Raw genomic sequence first — 27,427 nt, forward strand, 5'->3', positions numbered from 1 at the left:
GCTAAAATACAATTACAGAACAACTATTAAGTAAAATAACAATAGATGCTAAGTTTAATAGTGAAATATGGGGCTGACTGTGACTTAGCAGGTCAGAGTCCTTACTGTTCTTTCAGAGGACCCAAGTTTAGTTCTAGCACCCATATCCCACAGCTCATAACTGTCTGTAGCTCCAGTTTCAGGGAATCTGACTTCTTCTGGCTTCCTTAGACACTCATACATATGTGCATATCCTTACATATATACATATACACACATGTAAATAAAAATAAGGTGCTAATCAAAATGTTTAAGTGTCCTATGAACATAAGTGGTTCAATTCAAATGATTTCTTTATGGAATTTCTAGGAACAAGGAAATATAGATTTTCAGAGCATAAAGAGGGGTGAAGTGACTGTTTTTTGTCTAGTTTAACAGTAACAGCATTTACTCTCAATTATTCAAGTGCTGTTCTCAATTGAAAGTGAAAGAATGTGGTAAGTAATAACTTGATTTTTTCAAACTACTCATTGTCTTAAAACCCAAAGTGTTTCCAACCATAGGGATGAAATTACGATTCTCAGAATGGGAGACATCTGTAACTTTTAGGGTCAGCTCAAAGAGAATTGCAAAGAAAAAGGAGTTGCTACAGAAACTAGCCTGGGCAAGTAGAAAGAGTTTGACTTTCTAGGAGGGAACCTTGCTTGAGGAACAGCCCTTTAATGTCACCAGACAAGGCTCCTCTGCTATCTGTGTTGTCAGAGGCAAGACCACGCTGCAAACGTGAGCAGAATCCACTCATCGAAGAGGATTGACCCTCCCCAATCTTGGCTGGTAGAAGCAACAACTCCTTCGTTTCAATTCTACCTTCAGATAGGACCAGTCAATCTTCCCAGTTTGCCTAGGGTTTTTCTGACATTAGTACCAATAATACCACGGGCCAGGAAACCCTCCACCCTACCTCAGTCCACACAAACTAGAACAGTTGCTAATCTATAGATCATAAAAGTGACCCTGTGACAGATTAGAGAGACCCAACTCTTCTTGTAGGTCTTTAGCTGAGAGTTAAACCCTGATAGATGCTGTTAGGAATAGCGTTGGGGAAGATGTTTCTGCATCGCAGGCATCCTTTAAAGTTCGCTTTTCCTGGGAATAAGCAAAACTCTTGCCAGCAGGCATCTGGTCCCCTGAACACCACCTAACAGATCCTTCCCTTATGCCAGTTACTGAACGTGGAACTTTCAACTAACTTCCCCTCTCTAGGTGATCTGCTATATATGGTCACTTTGGTCACCCAGCTGCTTTGAACATTTTGATGATGCTTACGGGAGTCTCCAGTGCTGATGTCACTTTAGTAAGAGATAGGGCTTTAATCATACATGCAAACTCCTGCCTTTAAGTGCCTAGAAAATGCCTCTGAGCTCTCCAAGCTCTGCTGACCACTAGATGATGTCACCTGCAGCTGCTCCAAAGTTTCCGGGCCCCAGCTGGTCTGGATCATGTCAGAGCATGGCATGTCCTAGTCAGGTAGGGAAGATGGAGAACACCTTCCCTAGTGAATCAGCAGACAGTATATGATCAACAGAAAAAAAAAATGGGCTTATAGGAGGCTGGTGATTGGTATAGGGTCTGTGATGATTAAAGTGTTACATATGCTGCAATTGGTGGAATTATAATTGGATCACAGATGTGCCTGGCTCTTTCCTAGCTGTAAAAGGAGCCTATTAGTCTTCGAGGCTTCTCTCTTACACATTGATGTCACCCCTATCGCCAGCACTGGAACAAATCCTGTTAAAGTCTCCTCCTAAAGCAGTGGTTCTCAACATTCCTAATGCTGTGAATTCAACACAGTTCCTCATGTTGTGGTGACCCCAACAATAAAAATATTTTCATTGCTACTGTTATGAATTGTGATGCAAATATCTGTGTTTTCCAAGGGCCTTAGGCAACACCTGTGGGAAGGTCATTTGACCCACAAAGGGGTCATGACCCACAGGTTGAGAATGGATAGTTTTGCCCACTAGTCTTATGAGCAATGCAGAGAAGTCCCCTGTCAGAGTGTCCACCTCAAAATTGGCAGCATTGACAGAGAAGAAAAAATTTTCAGAGAGCAACCCAGATTGAAGAGCATAATATACAGAGCTCAGAGAAAGAGGAGACAATATAAGCGCACCAGGGCAAAAAGTCAGAAGCTAAGACTACTAAGAACTATGACCGTATAGAGAAACAGTGACTGTGAGCATCCTAAGACAGGATCTAGGACCACAAAGACTAAAATTCCCTTAAACTGGAAGTCTTAGAGAGTTACCAAGGATTCGAAGAGCACAGGGTCTTGGCAACCAAAGTTCAGCAGCTGGAACTCTTAGTTGCTAAGTGTCCTCAGCATCAGCCCAGAACAATAAGCCTGCCTTGTAACCTAAACCAATGTCTCTGACCTTGAACGATTAAAGCCTATGACTTTAGTGCTTAAGGCTTAGAGCTATAAACTTCTGAGTTTGGGAGCCCAGGTATGAGATCTGAACTCAAGGCTACTGGGACTAAAGATCTTGCTTCTTTCCTGTCTGTGCTTTCTACCTGCCTAGAGTGTTATAAAACACAGTCCTCTAAGCAAATCAGCTGTCATCTTTATCAGATATGCGCCCGCTTGCCAGAACACATCTCGACCATCACTAGCTAGCCTGCCGTTACTAACATTTCCTCAGAGAAGACGGTTTGGGAAGACACTGAACTCTCATCTGAGATTCTGGCCACTCCCTCTGCACCTTTCACTCATTTGTATGCAGTTCTGAACTAATTGCATGCGAAGTCTGAGTCTCGAGAGGTGCTAAACTATACAGGCTGGCGAAGGTTAACTGAAATAGAAATTCTACTAGCTTGGCTATGGGGAAGGAAGCCATCACCCATACCGGTCAAAGACTTTCCAGTGATCTTATTTTGGAGTTTCCATGTTCCTGTAAATAGCCCCTTGCCCTATAAGCACAATAAACTCATTGACTCCAAGAAGTCAACTTTGACATATTTCAGTTTGTCATCATTGGGGCCTTTTAAGGAGGAAGTAAGTTTATGTCTTTCAGGGAAAGAATCATCCCACCATGGAGAACAACTATACAGCTATTTGTAACATTTCCTGAAACAAGCACTTTATAGTCCTGTCTGCTTGGCTCCCTTGTAGTTTGCATAACAGTAGCCCGATTTGATGTGCTTTTCTAATACATTTGTAGTGAGATAACTCACGGTTCTCCATGCATGCATTTTCTGCATTAAAATAAATATAACATCCAAATAATCAAGGCTAGGTATGTTCCTGGTGGTCTTCTAGCTAAAGGGAATGAAGATGAAGAAGAACCCACAATACTCAGGGCTAGACTAGAGGTAGAATTTTGTCCTCATTACCTGGCAGGTGAAAAGGGAAGAAGGCAAGGTCCGGAGAGCCTTATGCAAAGCTTTACAGAGTTATCATATAAAAAAAAAAAAAGTTGTCAGAAAAGATCGCATGCTTCTTCTCACAGGTGCGGAGGTACTCCAGAGTTTCCAAAAACAAGCTGTGGTAATTATGAGGAACAACTGGCTGCCATTGTTCTTGTTTCCTACCAAAGGTAGGCAGCCCACCAAGGTACCAATCCTGCACCTGCCCCGTGCTGATTGCCCCAGCTCATCAGACTGTGAAGTCGAGCTACCGAAAATGCAGTAAAACACAGCCACCACCTATGCTGGTGGGAAGAGACGAGGCCATTTTGGCCCACTGTGCTTGCTAGTCCAGTTTGGTTTCTGATAGACCCTTTTTACAGAAAAAGAAAAAAATCGACTTTCACTTTGTTCATGTTTTCTTTTTTGCAGTACCAATCTTAGTCTTTCCCCAAAAGTTATTATAATACTAAAACACGCAGCCTTGGTAGAAATCTATAAGAAAATAATCTCTGTTTCTACTCCAACTATGGGTCTCGAGAAGCTAGGAACACCCTGGAGCTTTCCATCAATCACATCCAGACAAGGGATGAGGATTGGAAGAGCTGAGAAAGGAGGTGATGGAGCAGACTGCAGCCCCTTCTGAGAAGGAACCATTGCTTTTTGCCTCGCCTTGCTCTGTTTTATGAAAGTTGAAGAGTTAGGGCACAAACTTCCAAATTTCCAGATTCCTAAAAATTCTGGTCTTGTTTAAAACAAATAATAACGAGCCTTTACTTCTCTCACAATTTCAATCTGTTTCCTGAGTAGTCTTGTGCCTCTGTCATCTCTGTCTCCACATCCAAATAGTGTGAAGTTGAATGAAACAATGGATTTTAATTGGTGGAAGAATCAAGAGGGGGACTTCACTTAATCCACTGTAAAACAAGTCACTCTACCATACCATGTCCATGCGTCGGGCTTTTGCAAAGGAATATTTTGTAATGTTGGGTTATAAAGAACTATTTTCCTAGGAGGTACAAAGAGAGATAGCTCTATGATTGTGAACAGAAAACTAGAAGCAAGATAGGCAACAGGAAAAAAAAAACATGTTGTTAGGCAAAAGATGTCTCTAAGAAAATTCTATCAGAATATTTAACATTAAGAAACACTTTTATAGTATAATTTGAAAAATACAAGTTACTAAATTGTCAGCTTAAAGGTTCATGCAACAATATGTGTGTGTGTGTGTATATGTGTATGCAGAACTATACGATGGAAATTCAAGGCATTCATATTCTTGAAGGAATGAGAATAGACTAACCACTTCTATATCAAAATAATAGGAGTGGCTATTTCTAGATTCCAGGTTTTATCATATATGTGCATATGTTGTGGCCCTCTAATGCAGGAGGTAGAGTGTCAGTCATATATATACAAACACATACATATATATGTGGTATTTATATATCATAAGTTATATACAAAATGATTTATCTTCAGTGAAATGTATTTTACAGAATAATCTATAGAATTGACTCTCCACATTTTTGTTTCAAATCAATGAATAAATTGACTAAGACAAAATCTATGCATCTATTGCCTTCTACAATATGCAAGCAAGATATAATAGATTAGCTAAGGAAATAAATTGCTTTAGAGCACTAGATATTAACATGTTTCACTGAGTTAGAACAAACTTTAAACAGTTCTGAAAGTCTGATATTAATCAGAAATTAGATGAACACAGATGCCCAAACAGAGAAAATAGAGCCCAATACATAATTGTAAAGCATAATTTAAAGATTGGCTTCCAAAAATAAAGAAACCCCAGACCCACAGCATGGACCATCAGGGGCTTATGAGACAAATCAGACTAGTAGAGGCCCCAGGAAGTCAAAACTCCTGGTAACAAATTAAAATCTAACCAGTAACAGTTCAGAATACTGGGACTTCTCCAGATGCAACTGCTACTGGGAAAGAAGCAATTTGCCTTCATTTGAGTAAAACTCTATTTATTCTTTATAGACAAAACATATTAGATATAAATACTAAGTAACGCAACCTGTGGAACCTGGTATATTTTCTAATTTCTCAAAGTTAGCAGAGACAATAAGAAGTACTGGCCAGTACTTCTCTGTGGGCTTTGGGATGTGCGAATGCTCAAACCTGGGTGCTCATAACAGGTGCAATAGCAACTGATGATTGACAGTGACTTTCAGGAAAAGTATTGTGTGTCACCAAAAATAATTACTTGCATTATTAGCAAGCTAGAATGGCCTCATAATAAAGACTTCATTCTCCTAAAGAAAGAGAATTTTAAATTGGAATCTGATCTAAAATTTTATAAACAAAATTTTCAGAATATTAATAACAATGGCAGAATATTTATTATATGCCAATATAGTTTTTATTTATTATTTATATTCTACCAACTCTACAGGGTATATAATAATGCCCTCCATGTATAGATTAAGAAATTTATTGTTTAATCAACATTTTTCAACCATCTCTGTATCATGAATTATTCTGGATGCTAGGAATATTTCTATACGCTTTGCTTCTTCAGGTTTGCAATCAAACACAGGGTAGAGCAAACAGTGTGAGTAAAGAGAGGATACAGCTTAGGCCAACTGCTGGGAGAAAAACAAAGCTAGTAACAGGTCTGACAGGGGAAACAAGGAAAGGGAGAAGCATTCCAGCTCTAAACAGAACCATGAGGTTCTGAGCCGTTGATTCACAACCCCATGGTCACACAGGTGGTTATTTCTGGAACCAGAAAGACAAGCTAGTCAATGTCTAGAGACATATGATTACAACTGTCTCCATTCCATGTTGGTAGAGTTATCACAAGGATGATCCGAAAGACACAACCCTTTTACAGGTGTTACAAACAACAAGTGACCTCAAATTCCAGAGGCCGTGTCTTAGGCATCAGTTATGGCCATAGCATAAGAGTATACCCTAATTAACATTAGGCTGTCATTCTAGCTAGGACCGCTGATTTATGTAGAGGTGACAGTCTGTGTGTAAGCATGCTCATTAGTCCCCATTGAACTGTCTAGCATTTGGCAAAGCATTCTAGGAGAGTGGCTGTGGTTTTCTGATTGGCTGTCACTACTTAGAACGACAATTCGTGATAAATGTGGAGTCATAACCAGTAAATGATGGTGGCCTTGCTAAAGTTCCTCTAACAGTGCTTGCTCCATAAAAATTCATCAATGACTATTAGAAAACAAAATGAAGAAATAAACTACATAAGAGATAATATGCTATGTTGTGTCTAAAGTACTGTTGAAAGAGTTGGACTCTAGAGGACTGGGGCAAAAATTCATTTGGGAGGTACATGTCAGACCTGCATCATTTATATAAGGGGTATGGCATCTTCCAATTTTAATAATTCTGGGCTTCAGGAATCAACTCCCTATACATATCAAGGATTGCCTCTTTAGAGATTCTTCACTTTGATATTTGAGCTGATGTTCAGGAAAGCCTGGGGGTGATGTCTTTAATACAGAAGTCCACTGCTTCACTTTCAATAGATATAAGAATGACCAAGAAGAAAGAAAATAAGAAAAAGCAGATAATAAAATAAAACAAAATAGAAATTTATTAAATGGTAAATTGATTCAAATAAAAAAATCTTTAAAGAATTAGAATATGCATCAAAAACTGAGGATCCTGAAACCTGGGCCTCTACAACCTCATTTAAAAAAGTCCAACTATTTATTCAGTTATATAAACCAGAGAAGCACTTTAGGACAAAGAAATTCCTTATGTAAAGGATCAGATACCTGAACTCACATTCATAATTCATACTTTTTGAGTAATATATATTTCAAACAATCCATCATTTTAATTGGAATTCTAAAATAATAATGAACCATTAGTTTCTTAGAGAAAGAAAAAGGCAGATATCCAATCCCTAAATGTTAAAGTAGGCACATAATAATTTTTTAGACTTTGACAAATTCTAGAAAGCTAAAACAGTACTACTGGCCTTTTTCTTAAATGTACTAGGTTATTATACCTTTATTGTTAGAATCAACTAATTATTGTTTAAATTAATGGGGGAAAAATCAATGTAGGGTCTCTAAGTCCTGTTGCTAATTAGAGACATTTCAAGTAGAATTAGATAAGGAGGCCTTCTCTTTCTGCTCTAGAGGACTTTAAATGTATTCACAGGCGGTGGAGAATCACCTCACCTGGTGATCTTCTAAGAAACACAAGGAGAAAAGACCCCGGTCACTGAATGGGAAATATTGAGAGCAGATCGTGAAAGGACAGATGCACGTCTCGGTCCACAGATGAGAGAATGGGTATTTATAAGGCAGAGGTACAGCTGAGCTGGGAGAGAGTATAGTCCGTGTGACAGCTTGGAGCCATGGTGGCAATGGTACAATCTTTAAAACAGAGGGTAGGAATAGAACTAAATTTTATGAAGGCAAGGGAAGAGACAGCAATGAATTAGCAAATCTGGAGATGGGAAGTCGACAATATGAAGCCTGGTGGGGAAAGGATATCCTAGAACAATGGCCAAGGGCTCTATAAAGAAAAGACAATTTTCCTAACACAGCAATCTACATTTAATTGTACTATAGTATAAAAGCAATAGAGAGTAAAGCATCTAACCATCTGCTGAATAACAGCGTTGCCCATTTCAGCTCTTATAGTGGCTGTGTATGTCGTGGTTTTAATTTTTATTCCCCAAATGATCATAGCATCGACAACATTTTCCTTGCCTATTCGTGTTCTGCAGGTTTTGTTTGGTGACACATCTATTTAAATTCCTTGCCTGACGTTTCAGTTATATCATTTGACTTCTTACTGTATCAGCTGGATCTCTACACATGCTGGGATCAAGTCCTTTACAACAGATGCTTCTCCTGTTTATGAGGAAAAGGTTCCTTTTTTGCATGCTGGGTCATTTTTAATTTGCTGCCAGATGTGAATTCTAGGTGTTTTACTTCTATAGCTATTCTGTAGTTTTGCTTGGAGATACAGTTTTATTACATAAAAACAGGTTGATTCTCTTTAAACTTAATATTAAATTTGTGTGGAAGGGCTAGTATACTCTGTGATGCAGTGATAATTTTGTCTCTGGTACCCAGATACCTGATGCTTTGGGGTGAGGGGTAATGAAGTTTTTATCACTCTTGCTGAAAGGGATACAAATTATTCACTGCTGGAGTGAACTCATGGGATCCTCAGACCCTCAGGATACTTCATTTGTTTTGAGTAGGGTCCTCCTGCACAGCCCTCTCTATGGGCTATTTCCACTGTCTGCTTCCAAACTCCAATCGCCTTCCCTTCGCCCCGCTGAGCCCTGCTTGCCATCTCCTAAACTCTAGAAGCCACTGGTCCAGCTGAACTCCCTCCTACTGTGGCCTGAGAAGCCTCTGCTTGCAGGTAGTAATGGTAGCAACATCAGGACCAACCCAATCACTCCCTGCCCACAAAGGATGATGTCCTGCGTTTGAACATTGTTGCTTCATATCGGTCAGGTTCTGCTGATCTAATTACTCCAATCTGATTCTGTCTGACCTGCTCACATTCTGTGTGTCAGCGTGCATACTGCCTGTCTACTGCCAAAGGTCAATAGCTGTCTAAGAAAGTCCACATGTAAAGTTCAGTGGGTGGTAGCTAAAGAAATTAACCAGACCATTTTCGAAATGCATTCAAAAGGACCATGAGCAGACACATCTATGGTCACACAGATGAGTTCCAACAGACATTTTCTTGAGAAACCTTGAAGTGCACCTGTCATTTTAGTGAAAACTAATAATCTTCATTGTCACTGAGAAATCTTGCATTTTTATGGAAAGAAAGAATTTTTGGAAGAAACACATGCTTCCCAACACCCCCAAAGCTTCTAAAGACTTTTCTGATTGGAGCAATGGAGAGATTCATTTCTGCGATCTTGGGGGACTGTGATGAAGCATGCCAGTATTTAGAAGATTGATGTAACTTGTTCCAACAGTATTTTGTAAAGTGCCCTGTATGAGGCTATGGAGTTAATCATAGGTGCAAACATAGGATCAGCCCCGAATAAAAGACGGTGCTCTCGTCACATTTGGAGCTTTTTGAAACTGCTGCTGTGGGGTCTGGGTGCAGCAATGAAGAGTGTTCTCTCTTACTAACTGTAAATTGGGGTAAGATGGGATTTTCTCCATTTACATTCTATTGCTGAAGCAAATATGAGAAGCTAATTGAGTTCCTTAAAACTGAACAGTAATGATCTTTGAAAAAAAAATGAAAGAACATGTCACTTTTCTCATGAAGTTTTCCCTGTGAAAATATGTCTTTGTAATTTCTCTTAAAATGTGTTTTTAAACTTTTCTGTGAATTGATACTTTTAAAAATTAACATGTCTGGTTATTTTTCCTAAAGTAAATAATGTCAGTGGTGGATTAATGATGAATAAGTCTCTCTCTCTCTCTCTCTCTCTCTCTCTCTCTCTCTCACACACACACACACACACACACACACGAATATGTATGAGAAAAATGCTACAACAAAACCTGTCACTTTGTGACATTAAAGCTATTTTAAAGCTATTTTTAGTGTTGTAATTTATTTATTTATCTGCATGTGTGCATACCCACATTACAGTATGCATGCCCATGCACAGTTGCATGGAGGTCAAAGAACAGCTTGCTTGACTGAGTTGGCTCTTTCCTTCCATCAGGTGGGTGCCAGAATAGAACTTAAGTCATCCGGTTTGGCGGTAAGTTCCTTGACCCACTGAGTCATCTCCCAGGCACCTCAAACAATATAGTCATTAAAATGAGCCTTTTGAGGGCCTCAGTATCCTTCAGAAAGCCATGTTTAGAACACAGTAGAACACTAAGTTGCTAGCCTGGAATAGTTCATTTGGGATTATTCTTCAATATAGAGATAATGATAATTAATGATAGTGTTGTGTAAAACTTCAGTCTGAAGCAAGAGTCTATTTTGTCCTCCCAACAGTTTTCTAACACGCCATTCATAATCCATCTTGTTGTTAATTCTTTCCTTGAGGCCCTCATCATGTCTCCCATGCCATTAGAATATCTAATTCTCCTCGGGCACTGTAGTGATTATCTGTATATCACAGTGTTGGATTGTTAAAAACACATGTCTGGTTATATTTCATCCACACTTGAAAGGACTTGAATTCAGTGACCCACAAGTAAAAGTCAAAATTCACCAAAGAAACAGAAAGTGATTCAGACTCCACCTATCTCAGACTAACTCTCTAGGAGCTTCTTTTATACAAAGATATCGACATGTAAATCTTCTACAAAACTACACACTTGAGAGGATTGTTTCATTTCTAACATACTCCCAAACCTAAATTATTGAAATAAATAAGGACAAATAACCCCTTCAAGGAGTGTTCCATTTATTTGTGTGTTTGTTTGGCTATTTATTTATTTTGTGTGTGTGTGTGTGTGTATGATGTACATGGGCACATGTATCAAGAGACATGTCTGTGGGTCAGAGGACAACTCTGTGGAGTCCGTTGTCTGGACCGTAGATTGTGGAGAGGAAAGTCAGGTTTCTATGATTATCTGGCAATTGTCCTTACATACTGAGCCATCTCCATGACTCTTGGACAATTATTAATCACTGCATATACCCAACAGGTGGTCCACACCAAAGTATTTTATCTAAAAATTAGTTACTAAAACGTTTCATGCAATCTGATAAACAAGTTTGCTTCAGCAGAACTGACCAGTGATGATGTAAGCCGGGTGTCTTTAATTGCTGAGAAAAAAAAAAACTCTTTTTTTTGCCTCTTGGGTGTCTAAATTTGACAATTTCTGCACATCCGAGCTGCCTGGAGATTTAACATAAGTTTTATTAAAATATATTTAATGAACATTTTTGTTGTTATTGACTTTGTAAATAAGTTTTAAGCTATCTCAGATTTTTCCCTCAATTCTTTCATTATTTACTAAGTTAGAGGAGATGATATTAGTGAAAATGAAATTTGGGTGTAGCCAATAGGAAACTTTTCTTGGCAAGTGAGTTTGGACACCATGGTTGTTTCTCAAATACATCTGAGCGACAGTCAATGCACGGGTTTGGGGTGGTCAGTGGACAACCTACCCAGAAAGCTTCTTATTGGGAATACAGAGTGCCACAATAAGACACTATGGAGTCCCCGAAAGACACCCCCAAAATAACAGTTTGTGGAGCAGCCATTGTGTTACTGTCACAATTTAATTAATGTGCCATACATCATGTTATTCTAACCTGACATTATAGCACAAATAAATCAATAAGTGTTCTTGTACTTGAAGCTTCACTGCTAAAAAAAAAATAAGTATTTTTGACCTGCTTCTGAACTCAGCTTGTTGATATGCAGCATCATGCATATCAACAAAATATGAAACTTAATTAGATCACATCTTGCCTGCAATGAAATAAGGCTATTTATTATCCTTGATAACTCATGAAGGATGAGAAGATAAAATTTTGGCTTTAAGTATTTAAAACGATCTGTAAAGGACCATGGATGGCTTCTTCTGCAAAAGTAGCTAAATCTCAGGTTGCCATGGAATACTTCCCCTTATCAACTTAGACATAATGCTTTTTCTTTCAGTGTTTTTCTTTTAAAAAGAACTTTTATTCATAGTGCTTTAAAATATCTTTAAAAGTTTTTCCCTTTTACATTAGAATGTCTATAAATTTTGTACTATCGCTCCACTAAGCCATTTGCAATGCTCTATTTCATAAATTGATTTTGACAAGGAAAAATGAATCACAGAAATAGAAAACAAAGAGAAAGGCAGGTTTTGGTGTGCAGCATCAAGGCTCATAAAAGCCCTGTCATGCAATGTACGTGTGGAGATGTAGATTAGTGAAATGTCTAATTGGTCAAAGTCCTTGTCCACTCCGGACTGCAAAAGAATTATTTCTTGGCTTTATGAGGAATTCGAAACAATGAATTTATAGACATGTAACAAAGTGAAGATTTAGGACAATCAGTTCTTCAACATCAAACCTAAGGTTGTAATAATAACATTATTTATAACAATAACTTCACACATGAATGGACTAGAAATGAAGAAAGAAAATTTCTCAGCAGCCCACATAAGAAGTCATCACAAGCCCTGCTGCCCAGTGCACACCCATGAATGCACACTCCCTCTGGCTGACCTTCCAGTGTGTAGGGCTGAAGGAGCTCCTGACCCCTTATACAGAGAAACTTGGAGCATGAGCAAAGGGGTTTCCCCATATATCAAGGATACTCAAGCTTGGAAAACATTATCTTTTTATTTTCTCAGCCTGACTACTGTGTCTTCAGATTCCCCAGAAATGAGCCTCAATGAGGGTTTAAGATCTGGGTAGATTCTAGCTAACAAACAATCCCAAAGAGCAAGCCAATAACCGAGTTGAAAGGGATCTCAGGTGTAAATTCAATTTCTTGCAAAGAAAGACCTAAATCATTTCTTTAGCAAACACATTGAAATTAGGCCTCTGGGTCTTTCTACAGATTAAGTTTCCCGTTACATTGATTATAGTAGTAAAATATTAAAACAAACAGAAACAATCTTCAGAGAGTGCTTGCAAATTAGTGCTAAGTTCATGGAGAAATTAAAAGAGAAAGCCAGGCTATAATGAAATCAAGAATGGGTTTTTATAAAATACCCAAAGGGAGCTATTAGAGATGAACAATAGGGTAGCACTTGGTAAGTGGGATTAGAAAGAATGACTTCCGATGGCAGATGGGGAACAATGAAGTCCAAGAGAAGACTGAAGAAATGAACACAGAAGGGCAGTGTGAAAGGGTAAAAAACACAGGCGAGAGAGGAACGAGGCTGTGCAGGAGCCTGATCAAGGGATTAATCGAGGGGAGGTGTCTTAGTTAGGATTTCTAACGCTGTGATAAAACACCATGACTAAAAGCAACTTGGGGAGGCTAGGGTTTATTTTGCTCTCACGTTAGCACCATAGTCCACCCTCAAAGCAGAAACTCGAAGAAGAAACCTGGAGGCAGGAACTGAAGCAAGGGCCACAGAGGAAAGCTACTTACTGGGTTGTTTCTTGTGGCTTTCTTGGTCCATTTGCTTATACAGCCCAACAACACCTGTCCAGGGATGACACTACCCACATCAGACACTAAGAAAAAGGCCCTGCAGATGGGGAACAAGGAAGTTCAAGAGGAAGACCAAAGAAATGAAGTAGAGTGTTTATGGAGAAGTTGTAGTATTTAATGTCTATTGTATAAAGGCAAAATAATGTGATTGCATTTCTAAGCATTAAATCGTTAAAAATTCAAGGCCTTTAGGAAGAAAGATATTAAACTTGGTATCAAAATATATTATATATAATATATTGAATGAACCTGACAGACATCTATAGGATGTTTTACCCAAACAGTAAAGAATTAACATTTTATTTTGTAGTCCATGGATGTTACTCTCTAAAATAGGGTGCACAATAGGGCACAAAACAAATCTTAACAAATTCAGAAAAATTAAATACCTCCATGCATCCCATCTGACCACAGTACAAAAATAAGCAAAACACCAACAGCAAATGAATCTCTGGGAATTACACAGACTTGTGGGGATTAAACAATCATTCAGAGAATGACGAGTAAGCCAAGGAAGAAATTAATAATGAAATGTTAAAATTTCCTGGAAGTAAATAAACAATAAAACCAAACATATGGAAGACATTAAAAGCAGCAGCTAGGGGGAAATTCATAATTTAAGTCCTTACATCTAAAGAACTGAAAGAGTAAATATTTTAATGATGCATCTCAAAAATTCGAATAAACATGTACAAACCAGAACCAAATTCAATAAAAAGCAAGAAATAATTAAATGCAGAGCAGAAACTAATGAAATAGAAAGAAAATAGTACAAAAGATGAATCTAAGAAGCAGTTCTTTGAGAAGATAAACATCAATTGACAAGCCCTTGGCTCAACTAACCAAAAGAAATGAAGAGATTACCCAAATGGGCCTTATCAGAAATGAAGAATCATTACAATAGGTGTTAAAGAAATTCAGGATACTCTAAATAATTTTTATTTAAATTTAATTTAAATCTGTACTCCATTGAGTCAAAAAATTTAAAGGAAACAGGCAAATCTGTGCATTAGTGTAAACCACTAAAGTTAAACAAAGAAGAGATGAACAACTCAAAGAAAAAGGCCCTTAACAAATAAGGAAATTGAATAAAAAAAAAAAATGTCTTCTGTCTAAAAAAGTCTAGGTCCAGATGGAGTCGCTACAGCATTCTTCAAGACTTTCAAAGAAGATATACAACCAATATTTCTTAAATTAACTTTTAAAAGTAGACACAAGAGGGCTTTGGAACTCTTTCTACAAAGGCAGCATTAGTTTAATACCAAAGCCAGGTTAAAAACAAAAAAAGAAACCACTTAGGAAAGTCTCGGAGGAACGTAGATGTAAAAACCCAAGTGAAACGCTTTCAAACCAAATAAAACACATATCACAAATGTCATTCAGCATGGTCAAGTTGGCTCTATCTTGAAGATGCAAGAATGGCTTGACATAATAAATTGATTCATGTACTAAATTATATAAATAAAGTTAAATACAAAACACAAGTGATCATCTCAATAGGTGTTGGAAAGGCATGTGACAAAATCTAACCTGCCTTCATGATACAAGACCTAGAAAGAGCAGGACTGAGGTAAGCAGACCCTAACATAGGATAAACGTCCAGCTTAGCAGTCCCATTAAAAATCAGGAAGGAGAAAGTACTGTTCATCACCCCTACCCATTGTCAATATAGTTCTTGAAGTGGCTAGTTAGAGCAAGAGAAGGAATCAGAGATCAAAATATAAAAAGAAGTCAAATTATACCTATTAGCAGGTGCTATTACATATTACACACATCATATATATATATATATTTCAAAAATTCTACAAGAAAGCTTCTAGACATGACCAATCTTTTTGGCAATATTCTAGGATATAAAATCAACTTACAAAAATCAGTAGTTTTTCTATATACCAACAACAAACACACTGATAACACAGGCACACTCTCATTATCAATAACACCCAAAGATACCTAGAAATAAACCTAATCAAAGATGTGAAATTTTATAAATGGAAACATTCAATCTCTGTAGAGATTGAGGAAGACATTGAAAGATGGTAAGACCCCTTTCTTGAAGACAGTACGTTTTTGAGATGCAGGATTTGAAGACATTATGCTGAAATAAAAGTGGAAGACTCCTCCCTGAGTTGCTGTGCAGGTTGCTAAGGGAAGTAAAAGAGTCAACAGGTCTATTCAGCTGAAATGTCTACAAACACACAATTGAAAAGTCCAGCAAGATATGGAATGGGTATAATAGTGGCCCATACGTGTCATGGGCAACCAATAGCCATCTAATTGGACTTAATGTCCACTAATCCTGTTTGTTTGGCAAACCTAACCAGCTACTAGTGACTGATTAGGTTCTAGATACTAATTAAAGAAAAAGCTACTATAGCCACTTTCCTAGGTCAATAAAACTTCTAACTGCATTTTAAATATGTATCCTTATACACACAGGCAAGAGCAGCTCTCATCCCTCACCAAAGCTTTTTGTTATAGATGGAAACCATTATAGAAATCCTCGACTAATCAAAATTCAGAGAACAACTGACCATGGTGTACCCAACCCAGATGATGCATCTACAAATAGACTCTATAGATCTAAGCTTCAGGAAACATCAGGGATGGGGGAATCAAAAGATTCTGTAAGAGCCAGAAGACTAAGAATTTTGTATGAAATAGTACTTTTTAAATATTGTTAGTGAAACGACATTCAGAAAATCTAAACAATACGGTTGCCTAAATAAGTCCAGCACAGTGACAATAACATTGGATATATCAATGTGAATAGGGTGAGTGCTGCAACACCTTACCCCTAGATGAAGAATTACAATCAATTAATGACTGCTAAGAGCAGGAGATTTGCTCTTCTCCAGGGACAAGTCCCCTTATAGGTTATCTGATCCCAAGTGGTCAGCATTAAACATATTCCATTTTAAAATACATGGGTAATATATACAAGTGTATGTATGCATGCATATGTATGTATAGTATTTTATGCTTATGATTAATACTAAGTAAACTCAGCAGGTTGTATTTATGTGTGAATATACATATATAACTGTATGAGTGAGTGTGTGCGACAATAATAATTAAAGAAAAGGTCATAAATTTTAGTGTGAGTGGTGGGGGCACAGAAGGAATAGGGGAAAGGAGTGGGTTACGTAGTACGTAACTATAGTACTCATGTGAAATTCCAAAAAAAATTAAAAGATTAAATAAAAAAGGATGCTTGCTGGGTTTTTTATGTTTGAGATATGTGAGTGTGTGTGTGAGTGTGTGTGTATGTGTGTGTATTACATTTAAACAGTGATGCATGAAACTTAGAAATACTAAAATTCTATGTGCAGAGGCAAAACCAAATGAAGAGATGAACAGGAAAAGGGAGAAATGCTGCCCATGTGGCTGTAAGCAGTCAGGGGGAAGCTCACATGGATTCAGGCTGTAAGCAGTCAGGGGGAAGCTCACATGGATTCGGGCTGTAAGCAGTCAGGGGGAAGCTCACATGGATTCAGGCTAGTCTCCATTTGAGAATTAGGGAGACAGGAAGTTTAGTTTTCTTAATTTCTTAAAAGGAAATAAAATACTCAGATGAAACATGAATCACTACTTAACTTTTTAAAATTATAAACTTTGCCTGAGTATTATAATTATTAAATATCTTTCTCTTTCATTAAACTTTATAAAATTTCCTGTGATTTTTCTTTGTCTGTGCGAATATATTAAACATTTAATTATTTTCATGACTTCCCTGGCATTTTTATTATCCTTTTTATCACAGCATGCTTCCGAATAAAAGGTTTCTTATTCTGGTGCAATTTCTCTAGTGGGTGAAGGAAAGGCGAAAATGGATAACAGGAATTGAATTCCATATCTTTTGTCCTATTTTATCCATTTTCTATTGTCTTCTGTTTGGAAAATCAGGCTTTACATATTCAATATGAAGGGTGGTATGAAACACAAAACACACAGTAGGCTGACCACTAAGGAAGCTTCTCAGAGCAAATGAATCATTAAACAGTCTGAAGCAATGTAAGGTGGACCTACCGGTTACATAAAAATTGTGTATGCCCCAAACTGGCCACGTTCTGGTTTCATGGCTGTATCTCTGTTATATTTCAACAGCCTTTTAAATATACATATGTAATTCATTGAGAATTTCATATGAACATACACCACATTTACTCCCTACTTCTCCCCTAATCCCTTCCAGAACCACGCCAATCTTCCAACCCATCTCAAATACTTTTCATGTCTTGCTTCTTTAACTCCCGAGTCTAATGTGTACTTCCCATATACTCACAGGTGTGCTCAGTCCATTTGGATTGCACTCTTAAGAGTTGAGTTTTCCTTCCCCAGAAGCTATCAACCGACAATAATTCAACAGTCTTTTCTATTCAGAAGTTTCCTTATTTCCTACAGATTTTTTAATATTTCCATTCGCTATATCTATATTACTTTTAAAATTTTGAAGCCTAAAACTTAAATATGGGAGAATAACTGTTAAAAGTAGTTTCAAATTTGTAGTGTGCTATCTCTAAATAGAGGATTTTACCCTATAAAATATAAAGGGTAATTTAATTTCAACTCCCAAGAGTTGTTGCCTTCTCACGTCTACATATCCAACATGGTACACAGACACCTGCACAGACAGGCAGACAGACAGACACTAACACAGGCACAGACACACACAGAGGGGGCGGGGAAATGACTAAATGAGAGTTATTCAGGGAAAGTAGAAATTCTGGGTGTGAGGAATCAGTTAATCCTTACTGTTCTGCCTCAGTAGAAGTAGCATACAATACTCATAAATATGCACTTTATTTAGATTTCCTCATAACTTTCCAATTATATTTTTTTACAATATTAAAAAGATTAATGTACTGGAAAAGTACTAAAAGAAAGAGACAGGAAGGGAAAGTGAACAAAGAGACCCAGTCGGATTACTGCTGTCAAAAATTGACCATGATGTGTAATGAATAATGCTATTATTTTCAAGTTGTTTTCATAATACAGAAATACAAGGTGTCAAGGAGAGGTGACCAAGACAGGATCAAGAGAGGAATGTGCTTAAGACAAGTGAAAAGCAAAGAAAAAAAATGCAATAAAAATTCAAAGGAAATTAGAAGTAAGAAAGAGCAAGTAAGATGCCTGAAAAGAAGCAGCAACTGTCAAAGAAACAAATGAAATTAATCAGATACTAAAAAGCCTGAAAGAATTAGACAGAATGGGAGGAATGCACCACAATCAAAATCAATCCCATAAATTCTTAATATGAATTCTTGGAAATTAAAACCATAACAATAATCTAAAAAAATTAAATTTTTAACTCAACAAACTGCTTCTGGAATAAATTTGAGGAAACAGAAAAACAAAAACAAAACCAGAAAGCATGTCCTAGAGTAATGGATCTAGGACACTGAGTGGTGAAAGCCATTCTAGGGAACCACTAAGATGATGCATCAATTAAGGACCCTTTGCTCAGCAGACATTACAAATCTCAGTATTCTATAATGTTAGAGTAAGGGACAACATGAGTAATACTGTCCTGAGTCAAATTGTAGTTCAAGTTTAAGGCAAGAGATAAGGGATTTTGAACATGGTAGAATTTAAAAATATTGCTTCCAAGGGAACTTCTTCATGAGTCTATTATAGGTGACTTTTAGACAACCAAAAGATGATATAACAAAGAAATTTGTCAACAATTAAAGCTCTATTCTGAGATTCCCCTATACAATCAAACATACACATGGACAGTCACATAAACATATGCATATATATATATACACACACACATATATGTGTATATATATATACACACACACACATATAAGCATGTACAGGTGTGCACACGAGCGTGCGCATGCACGCATGCACACACACACACACACACTGGAACCTTCCAGTTAGAAGTTTCCAATTTTAAACACATAGACTCATAGCATATTCTGGCCCAGAACCTCTGCTTAGCCACTTTTCACTTCCTGGACCTTACTAATTTGGTGTACTATTCTCATTTATGTTTTTAAATAGCTAAGTTTTACAGAGAGTTGCTATGGAATAACAGATAACCAGCAGAGTCTTTGAATCTGAGGGCTGGGGAAATGGCTTAGTTGATAATGTGCCTGACACACACACATGAAGTTTAGATTCCAAACATCCACATAGAATTTGCACACAGCAGGATATATTTGTTATTGAAGCCTCAGTGGGTGAGGCTGGAGCCAGGCAGATCCCTGGTGCTAACAACTAACACGCCAGGTCGATGAATTTGTGGCTTAATGGGACACGATGTTTCAGAATGGAAGGTGAGGAGAGATAGAGGGAGACACTTGATGTTGATCTCCAGCCTGTACACATATGTGCACATGACCTATGTGTGCATCTATACACAAACACGTGCTCACGTTTCACATACACACACACTCACACACAAATATATTGAATTTTTAAAGGTCAGAGTGCTTGAAAACAAGGGATTTTTGTCTTGTCTTGCTTTGTTGAAACACTGTGGTCCTCAGGTGCATCAGTGACAGATACAACCTTGCTGAGGATAGTGGGAAGGGATGAGGTGTGTTCCCTCAATTTACAGAACTGCAACACGTGCCCAATCTATTATAGATATGGCTAAAGATCACAGACTGTGGTTGCGTTGCTGCTTGGTTGATGAATGTCATTAAGTGCACTAGGAATGGATGGAAAAGTCATAGTTGGTATGTACAAAGATAAGTAAACTTTACAGGCAGATGTGGGTCAAGTGGAAGAGACAGTCAGTCTGACCTTCTTTGAAGAGACCTGAGAAACACTGAGGACCTAACTGTAAAAAGTAGTAACCCACCTGGGGTGGACAAATGGCCATGTGTTAAAGAAGAAATGTTTGTCCCATTAAGAGACTAAAGACAGGGTCCAATAATGAAGGGGTTAGCTAAAGGATACAGAAATATGTTCCAAGAAAAAGAATCAACCTTGACATTTAATACAGCCAATATGAAACAACAGCTCCCTCTTTCCCTGTAGAGGCAAAACCATAGTCACAAAGCTGGGGGTTTGAAGGACACATGCAGGTTGAGCAAACAAGGAAGCAACTGAACGTAGCACCCTCTATGACAGAGCAGAGCACCGCAGAGGGAGGTCCTTCAATGACATTAGTGCCAGAACTTAATTACACAGGAATGCAATTAGTTGATGAATGAGAACTTCTGTTCTGTTCTTTATATTGTGGCACTAAGCTTAAAATCAAATTTACCATTTAAAATCAATGAAAATAACAGCATTTCACCCTGTAATAATATATCACACAATTATCAGAACAGCCTAAGCTCTGCATTCTAACTTAAGTCTTCAAACTTTGAACTGTTATTGGCTGGTAACAATATAAGTGTGGACAGCAGTGGTTTAGGCTTCACCAATTATGCTGGATATTATCTTTCAGAAACTAACAAACAGCATAACATGGCTTGCTTGTGGTATCACAATCTTATCCAAGTTGCCCAAAGGAATGTGTGTGTGTGTGTGTGTGTTTAGCCAATTTTTTTTTAGAACAAGTACTAACTTTTGACTGGAATAAAGCTAAAAATAAAGAATCTTAATGCATTTTGTGAGTCAGTCAGAACATTGTTAGGTGAACTTGACATTTGTGTTCTAATCTTAGCCTTACATCAGTTATTCATAGACTTTAAAAACCTTTAAAATTTTAAATTGCAAAACTTAAAAAATATTGTTATTTTGTGTATATAGCTGTTTTGCCTGTATGTGTAACCACGTGTGTACCTGGTGCCTACTGAGACCAGAAAATGGTGTTGGCTCTTCTGAATAGGTGTTAGAGACTAATGAGCTTCCTTGTGGGTGCTGGGAATTGAACATGGGTCCTTTGGAAGAGTGGGCAGCCAGTGCTCTTAACCATCTAGCTAACTTCTCCATCCCTCCCATTGCAAAAGAAGTAAATAAATAAACATTTAAAAACCAACAGAGAAGATGTGGCATTCTTACCTCTGTCTAGGATCTGACTGACGACAGAGATGTAGTCTCCGGGCTCCTGCTCTGTTGAGATCTCCCACCTGCTTCCGGGGACACTTAATAATTGAAAGAGAGGATCCGAGCTCTCCATCCCACAAAGCAGGGTCACTACACTTGCTGGCGAGTGAAGTATCTCCTCTAGAAACTGACACTTCTTTGGAGTTAGGTCTTTAAGTAGACTATTAGATAATATCAGAAGCTTACATTTGTAAGCATTTAAGTCTAGCAAATCCAAATGTGAAGAAGAGAAATTCCACAAGGGATATACCAGGATGGCTTCTCTTTCCACAATATGTATAAATATTTCTTGCAAGTACAGAGCCCATTCCTCAGCATCTTCCTCATGTATCAGAAGGATGTCTTTTGCACTTCCTGGAAAGAGAGGAAAAAATGTTTTATTTTTCTTATAGTCAGAAGGCTAACAGCGAGTTATATTCTCCTTTAAATGTGAAAAAACATGCTAATTTCTTATAGCCGATACCAGTATTGTAAAATGTTGCTATCTTTATTGGAATGACGCAGATTAAAAACTAAGATATAACACAGTTGTTGCCTCTCAAGCCTCTTCTACTCATGTCACAAATGTGACTCCCCAGAAATCAACAAAACAAAGTTTCTTTGCATGAAGGAATTCAACTGTGAAAAACAAAAAAGTTGGAGAAATCATGTGTCAGAAAGTAACAACTTGTGGGCTGGCCGGGTGGCTTACTGGGTGAAGGTGCCTGGCGCCAAAGGAGGACCGGAGCTTAATCCCTGGGCTCCACATCACGCTAGAAGAGAACGGACTCTCATAAATTGTCCTCTGACTTCCACACTTTTGCTGAGGCCTGTGAATACCCACTTGAGTACAAAAACGACAAAAAAAATTACAATTTTAAAATAATAAATGTTGTTATTGAAATTAATAGAAGGTTCTCGTAGAACAATCTAGAACTAAGATCTATCTCCCACTCAGAGCCAAGACTGTTGAGGAATCAGAATCGTCAGACTGTCAGGACCTCAGGCATTGCTTTCCTATTGTTTTTCCCATCACGGGGCTTCTACAAGATCCCACAAGATAGGCTCAAAGCTGAGTCTGAGAAATCAGTCAAGTCCACAGATCCAACCACTCCACAGCAGAAAAGGGGAGGAACTTGCAGAAGGCCTTACAAGGATCACCCGAGACCACAAACCACGATTTGCTGAGGGATATTTGATCTCACTGTGAACCCTGAATCTGTGTTAATTAAATAAAACCTCGGGTCAAGGGTCAGAACCAGCAACTAGTTGACAGGAAGTAGCTAAAGACAATTAGGGGGAGTCAGGAAATAAAATAAATAGAGAAAGCGCAGGAAGTGGTAGGGAGGGACTTTGAGCATGGCAGTCTGGTTTGGTTTGGGATTGCATTGTGGAAGAGATACTCTCTCTTGCAGGGTCACCAGCTAAGGAGGGATGTCAGCTGGTTGCTTCTCAGCCTTTCTGAGCTAGCAGGTTTTCTCCCCAGTATCTGACTCGGAGTCTTTATTGGTAAAATGTGATAGAGATTTCATCAAAAAGTACATCTGGCTGCAGAGGCAGTGGCAGTTCTGGGTCCCTGCCAAGTCTCAGCCTAAGCTGTGGGATAGCGATTACAGAGCAGCAGTCAGAAGCAGAAACAGCAGTAGATTCAGGCAGCTGCTGTGCAGCAATAAAACAACCCTTGTTGTCCCACTTTCCTGCAGACCACACGAGGCCACGAGAAGCCAGTCATTTAGAAGTACCGAGGAAGATAAGGAAGAAAATGCCAAGGGTTGTTTTCCTGCCCAAGCTAAAATACAAAATCTAACCTTCATCTAGATAGATGTGAGCAAAATAAATATTAGCAGTACTGATTTTTTTTTTTATGGAATGGAACTTTGTCAAATCATAATACCAATGTTCATTGCAATTAAAAATTTATCATACGTGGACTAGTGAGAATAGTAAAGGGGAAAATGACAGACCTTAGAGCACAAAACTCACTGGAGCTTGAGTACAACAAGAGTTCAAAGACAATTTGACATAATTAAAATTTTAAAAAAGATCATCCAAGCAATTTTTTTTTCTTTTTTTCTTTTTTTTTTGGTTTTTCGAGACAGGGTTTCTCTGTGGTTTTGGAGCCTGTCCTGGAACTAGCTCTTCTAGACCAGGCTGGTCTCGAATTCACAGAGATCCGCCTGCCTCTGCCTCCCAAGTGCTGGGATTAAAGGCGTGCGCCACCACCGCCCAGCTCATCCAAGCAAATTTTATAAAGCAATAACTAGATTAGAGATTGGTAACATTTTAATTTCTAACCTGTAACAAAGCTAGATGTTGCATAGCAAATGTTAAGAAAGGATGCAATTAAAGCTATGTGGGAATACATGATTAAGTAGATTAAAAACTGAAAAGAAAAAGATTCAATATGCGGATAATACAAACTCCTGAAGTGGAGATGAGAAAGATTCACACTGAGTCTTTTTACAGGGGTTGCACACACATCCTTGCTGATGTAGTACCTGCTGTGCTAGTATGAGGACCTGATTTCCACAACCCACATAAAATAAAAAGCTGACGTGGCATCTGCAACCCCTGCACTATAGAGGTGGAGGCAAGCAGATCCTTGGAATGAATGGACTAGCCAATTTAATTGACCCTGGGAGCTTCTGGTTCAGTAAGAGACACCGTAAGATGGAAAACTATTGAGAAAAACACCTTACATATACCTCTGGCCTCTGCACACACATGCATATATGTATAAGCACACCTATATGTATATGTGAACAAATCCTCATGAACATCTACATACATCACATATACCTTTGCTTACACCACACACGAATACACATACAATATTGTGGTGTAGAAGTGGTCTAGCTGATAAGAGGAAAAAGGTCAATGGGAGGGTAGAAAGTTGGGAAAGGGAGGAAATGTGATCAAAATGTGGTATGTATTTTACAGAAATGTCATAATGAAACCCATTATTATGAATACTTGAGGCATGCTGACAACAGTTTTAAAGCTATTTTAAGATTAAAGACAAACAGTCCTATTTACATGTGCTTGTGTGGTATGTGTGTGAACGCAGCCTGCAACACCATATGGCTATCAGAAGACAACTTTCAGCAAATCACTTCTCCCGTTTACCACGGGGTCTGAGATTTTGGACCAACCCAGGTTGTTTGTCTTATATGGAAAAAAATTTTACCCACTGAGCCATCTCACCAGCCCAAGATTTTTAATAATTTTTTTGATAAAGTCTTGGACTAAAGAGTATAAGGTACCAGCTTTATGAATCAGTGAGGTACAATTGGGGGAAAAATGGTTAAGGAAAGCAAGACTTGACTAAATTGACCTTAGTTTAATAGTTATTATAAAAGTACTTTCTATATGTAGAAAGAAAGTGTGTCAATCACAAGAGAAAGCAGAAAGTTGGTGTAATTTCTTCTGAGCAATTTCAACAGATTACTGTGAATTGTAAGGTAGCTCTCAAAAGGCGAATTCTTCTTGCACACTGTTACTATAAGATACTCTTCTGTGCAACAACGAGAAGGAATGAGCCATAGATACATGAAACGTGCATAGATCTAAGAACATTGTGTGCAGTAAGCAAGAGTGCACATAGCAGAGGAACATTGGCAATCTAATTGGACACATTGGGCACAGATGCTAATCTACCTGGGATACATTGGGCATAGATAAGGATATTGAGATCAGGGTTAGTAGATCAGGCTGAGGAGCCCTCCTGGAGCTCTGGAATTACTCTCTGTCTTGATCTGCATAGGGGTTACATAAACATACATATGGAGAAATTAATTCATTGGTATAGCTTTGATTCCAGCTTCTTAAATTCTGGGTTACAACTCTGTGTGGGAGGGTTAGCAAACAAAATGGCAAGAATTAGGTATCTGAACTGTTCTCCGGTAGCTCAGCCCAGTGCTTCGCTGTAGCTCTCTATATCTGCTTCCATCAGTTGATGGTTGAAGTTGATGGTTCTATGATGACAAAGTAGTCATCAACCTGATTACAGGAGAAGGTCTGTATATGCATCCTATCCACTGCTGCCTAGGGTCTTAGCTGGGATCATCCTTGTGGATTCCTGGGAATTTCCATAGTGCTATATTTCTCGCTAGCCCTTTAATGACTCCCTCAATCAAGATATCTCTTTTCTTTTTCTCCCTCACTGTCCTTCCCTCCTTTTTTTTTTTTTTTTTTTTTTTTTTTTTTGATTTTCGAGACAGGGTTTCTCTGTGGCTTTGGAGCCTGTCCTGGAACTAGCTCTTGTAGACCAGGCTGGTCTCGAACTCACAGAGATTCACCTGCCTCTGCCTCCCAAGTGCTGGGATTAAAGGCGTGCGCCACCACCGCCCGGCTCCTTCCCTCTTCTTTAGCATCCCATTCCCTCATGTTCTCCTCCTCCCTCCTCTTCTTCCCCCCCTTTCCCTTCAAACCTTCCTTCTCTCTTTCTAATTTTCTCAGGAGGTCTTGTCTGTTTCTTTTTTAGATCCATGTGTCTCTCTTAGGGTTCTCCTTGTTACCTGGTTTCTCTGAGATCATGGACTATAGGCTGCTTTCCTTTGTTTTACATCTAATATCCACTTATGAGTAAGTACATACCATGTTTGTCTATCTGGGTCTGAGTTACCTCACTCAGGATGGTTTTTTTTTTCTAGTTACATTCATTTGCATGCAAATTTAAACAGTCAAAGATAGTAAGGAGTGATAGTATGAGCAAAAGGGTCAAGACCATGATGGTGATACCCACAGAAACAGCTGACCTGAGCTACTGAGAGCTCACTGACACTTGTGAAGCTTGGTTAGTCTATGGGGCCAATTGCAGTGGGACCAGGACTTATCCCTTAGTGCTTGAACTAGCATCTAGGAACACATTCTCTTTGGAGGGATACTTGTTCAGCCTAGATATAGGAGGGAGGGCCTTGACCTTGCCTGGAAGTGAAGTGTCAGACTTTGTTGACTCCCCATGGGAAGGCTTTACCCTTTCTGAGGAGTGGATGGGGAGGGGGTGGATGAAAAGGTGGAGTGGGAGGGAGGGAGGGAGGGAGTGGGAACAGGGATAACCATGTAAAATGAGAAAAGATAGTTTTAAAAATGCTTAATAAAAAAGAAAAAAGATGTGATCTAAAAAAAATAAAACAAAACAAAAGAAGACAAAGCAAAGCAACAACAAAAAGAGGTTTCTGAACTCCTGGCAACTGAAATCAATTCCACATCAAAAACACACTGAAACACACGCTCCTAAGCTGCACTGTGTGATGTCACTGCAGACTTGGTTCTAAACACACACCAGGCACATTTTTGCATTGTGCATACTGTCGTACCATGTAAAACCAATGCACACTACCTGAAACATTACAGATCAGATTCCAGACTAACGTATGGTATGAATCACAGCATTTACTCTACATAGAAAGTTACCTGCTCCTACATAAACATTAAAGCTTAATTGTAGGAAACAGCTCCCGTGGGATAAACCTTCTGTGAAATGTTTTGTTCCTATTGGTTAATAAGAGAGCTGATTTTGGTCAGGAGCAAGGCAGGATGGAACCAAGTAGAAAAGTCAGGCTAAAAGTATAGGGAAAAAGAAAGGCAGAGTCTGGGAGATGCAAGCAAGCTGCTGGAGCAGCAAGATGTACTAGAGGATGGTTAACTCTACAAACCATGTGGCAAAATATAGATGAATAGAAATAGATTAAGTTGTAAGAGCTAGTTAGAAATAAGCCTGATCTATAGATCAAACATTTATAATTAATACTAATCTTCTGTGATTATTTAGGGATGGGGCAGCTGAGAAACAAAAGCACTGACTCCGTCTACAAATAGCCTTTTAATATTTTATACTCCTATTTCTTATTGTGCTTATCAAATTAGTATACCTTTGAATTGTACCGTGTTATTATGATTAAATTTAAAAATTACTGTTTGAGTTGCTGACTTCAATTTCATGAAATGTCACTTGGTAAAGTTTACCTTGTCACTAGAATA

The 27,427-nt window shown here is 38.3% G+C and overlaps 1 protein-coding gene across 1 annotated transcript in view; it reads right to left on the minus strand.

Moving 5' to 3' along the window:
- The window catches only part of Bank1 (B cell scaffold protein with ankyrin repeats 1), a 211,451-nt gene that overhangs the window by 156,212 nt on the left and 27,812 nt on the right, over positions 1-27,427 (minus strand). Inside the window, exon 3 of the mRNA XM_057793002.1 lies at positions 21,422-21,820. Within this exon, the coding sequence (XP_057648985.1) occupies positions 21,422-21,820 (399 nt within the window). The remainder of the gene's footprint in view (positions 1-21,421; positions 21,821-27,427) is intronic.

This window comes from Chionomys nivalis, chromosome 18, assembly GCF_950005125.1.
Source record: "Chionomys nivalis chromosome 18, mChiNiv1.1, whole genome shotgun sequence".
NCBI classification, from domain to species: Eukaryota; Metazoa; Chordata; class Mammalia; order Rodentia; family Cricetidae; genus Chionomys; species Chionomys nivalis.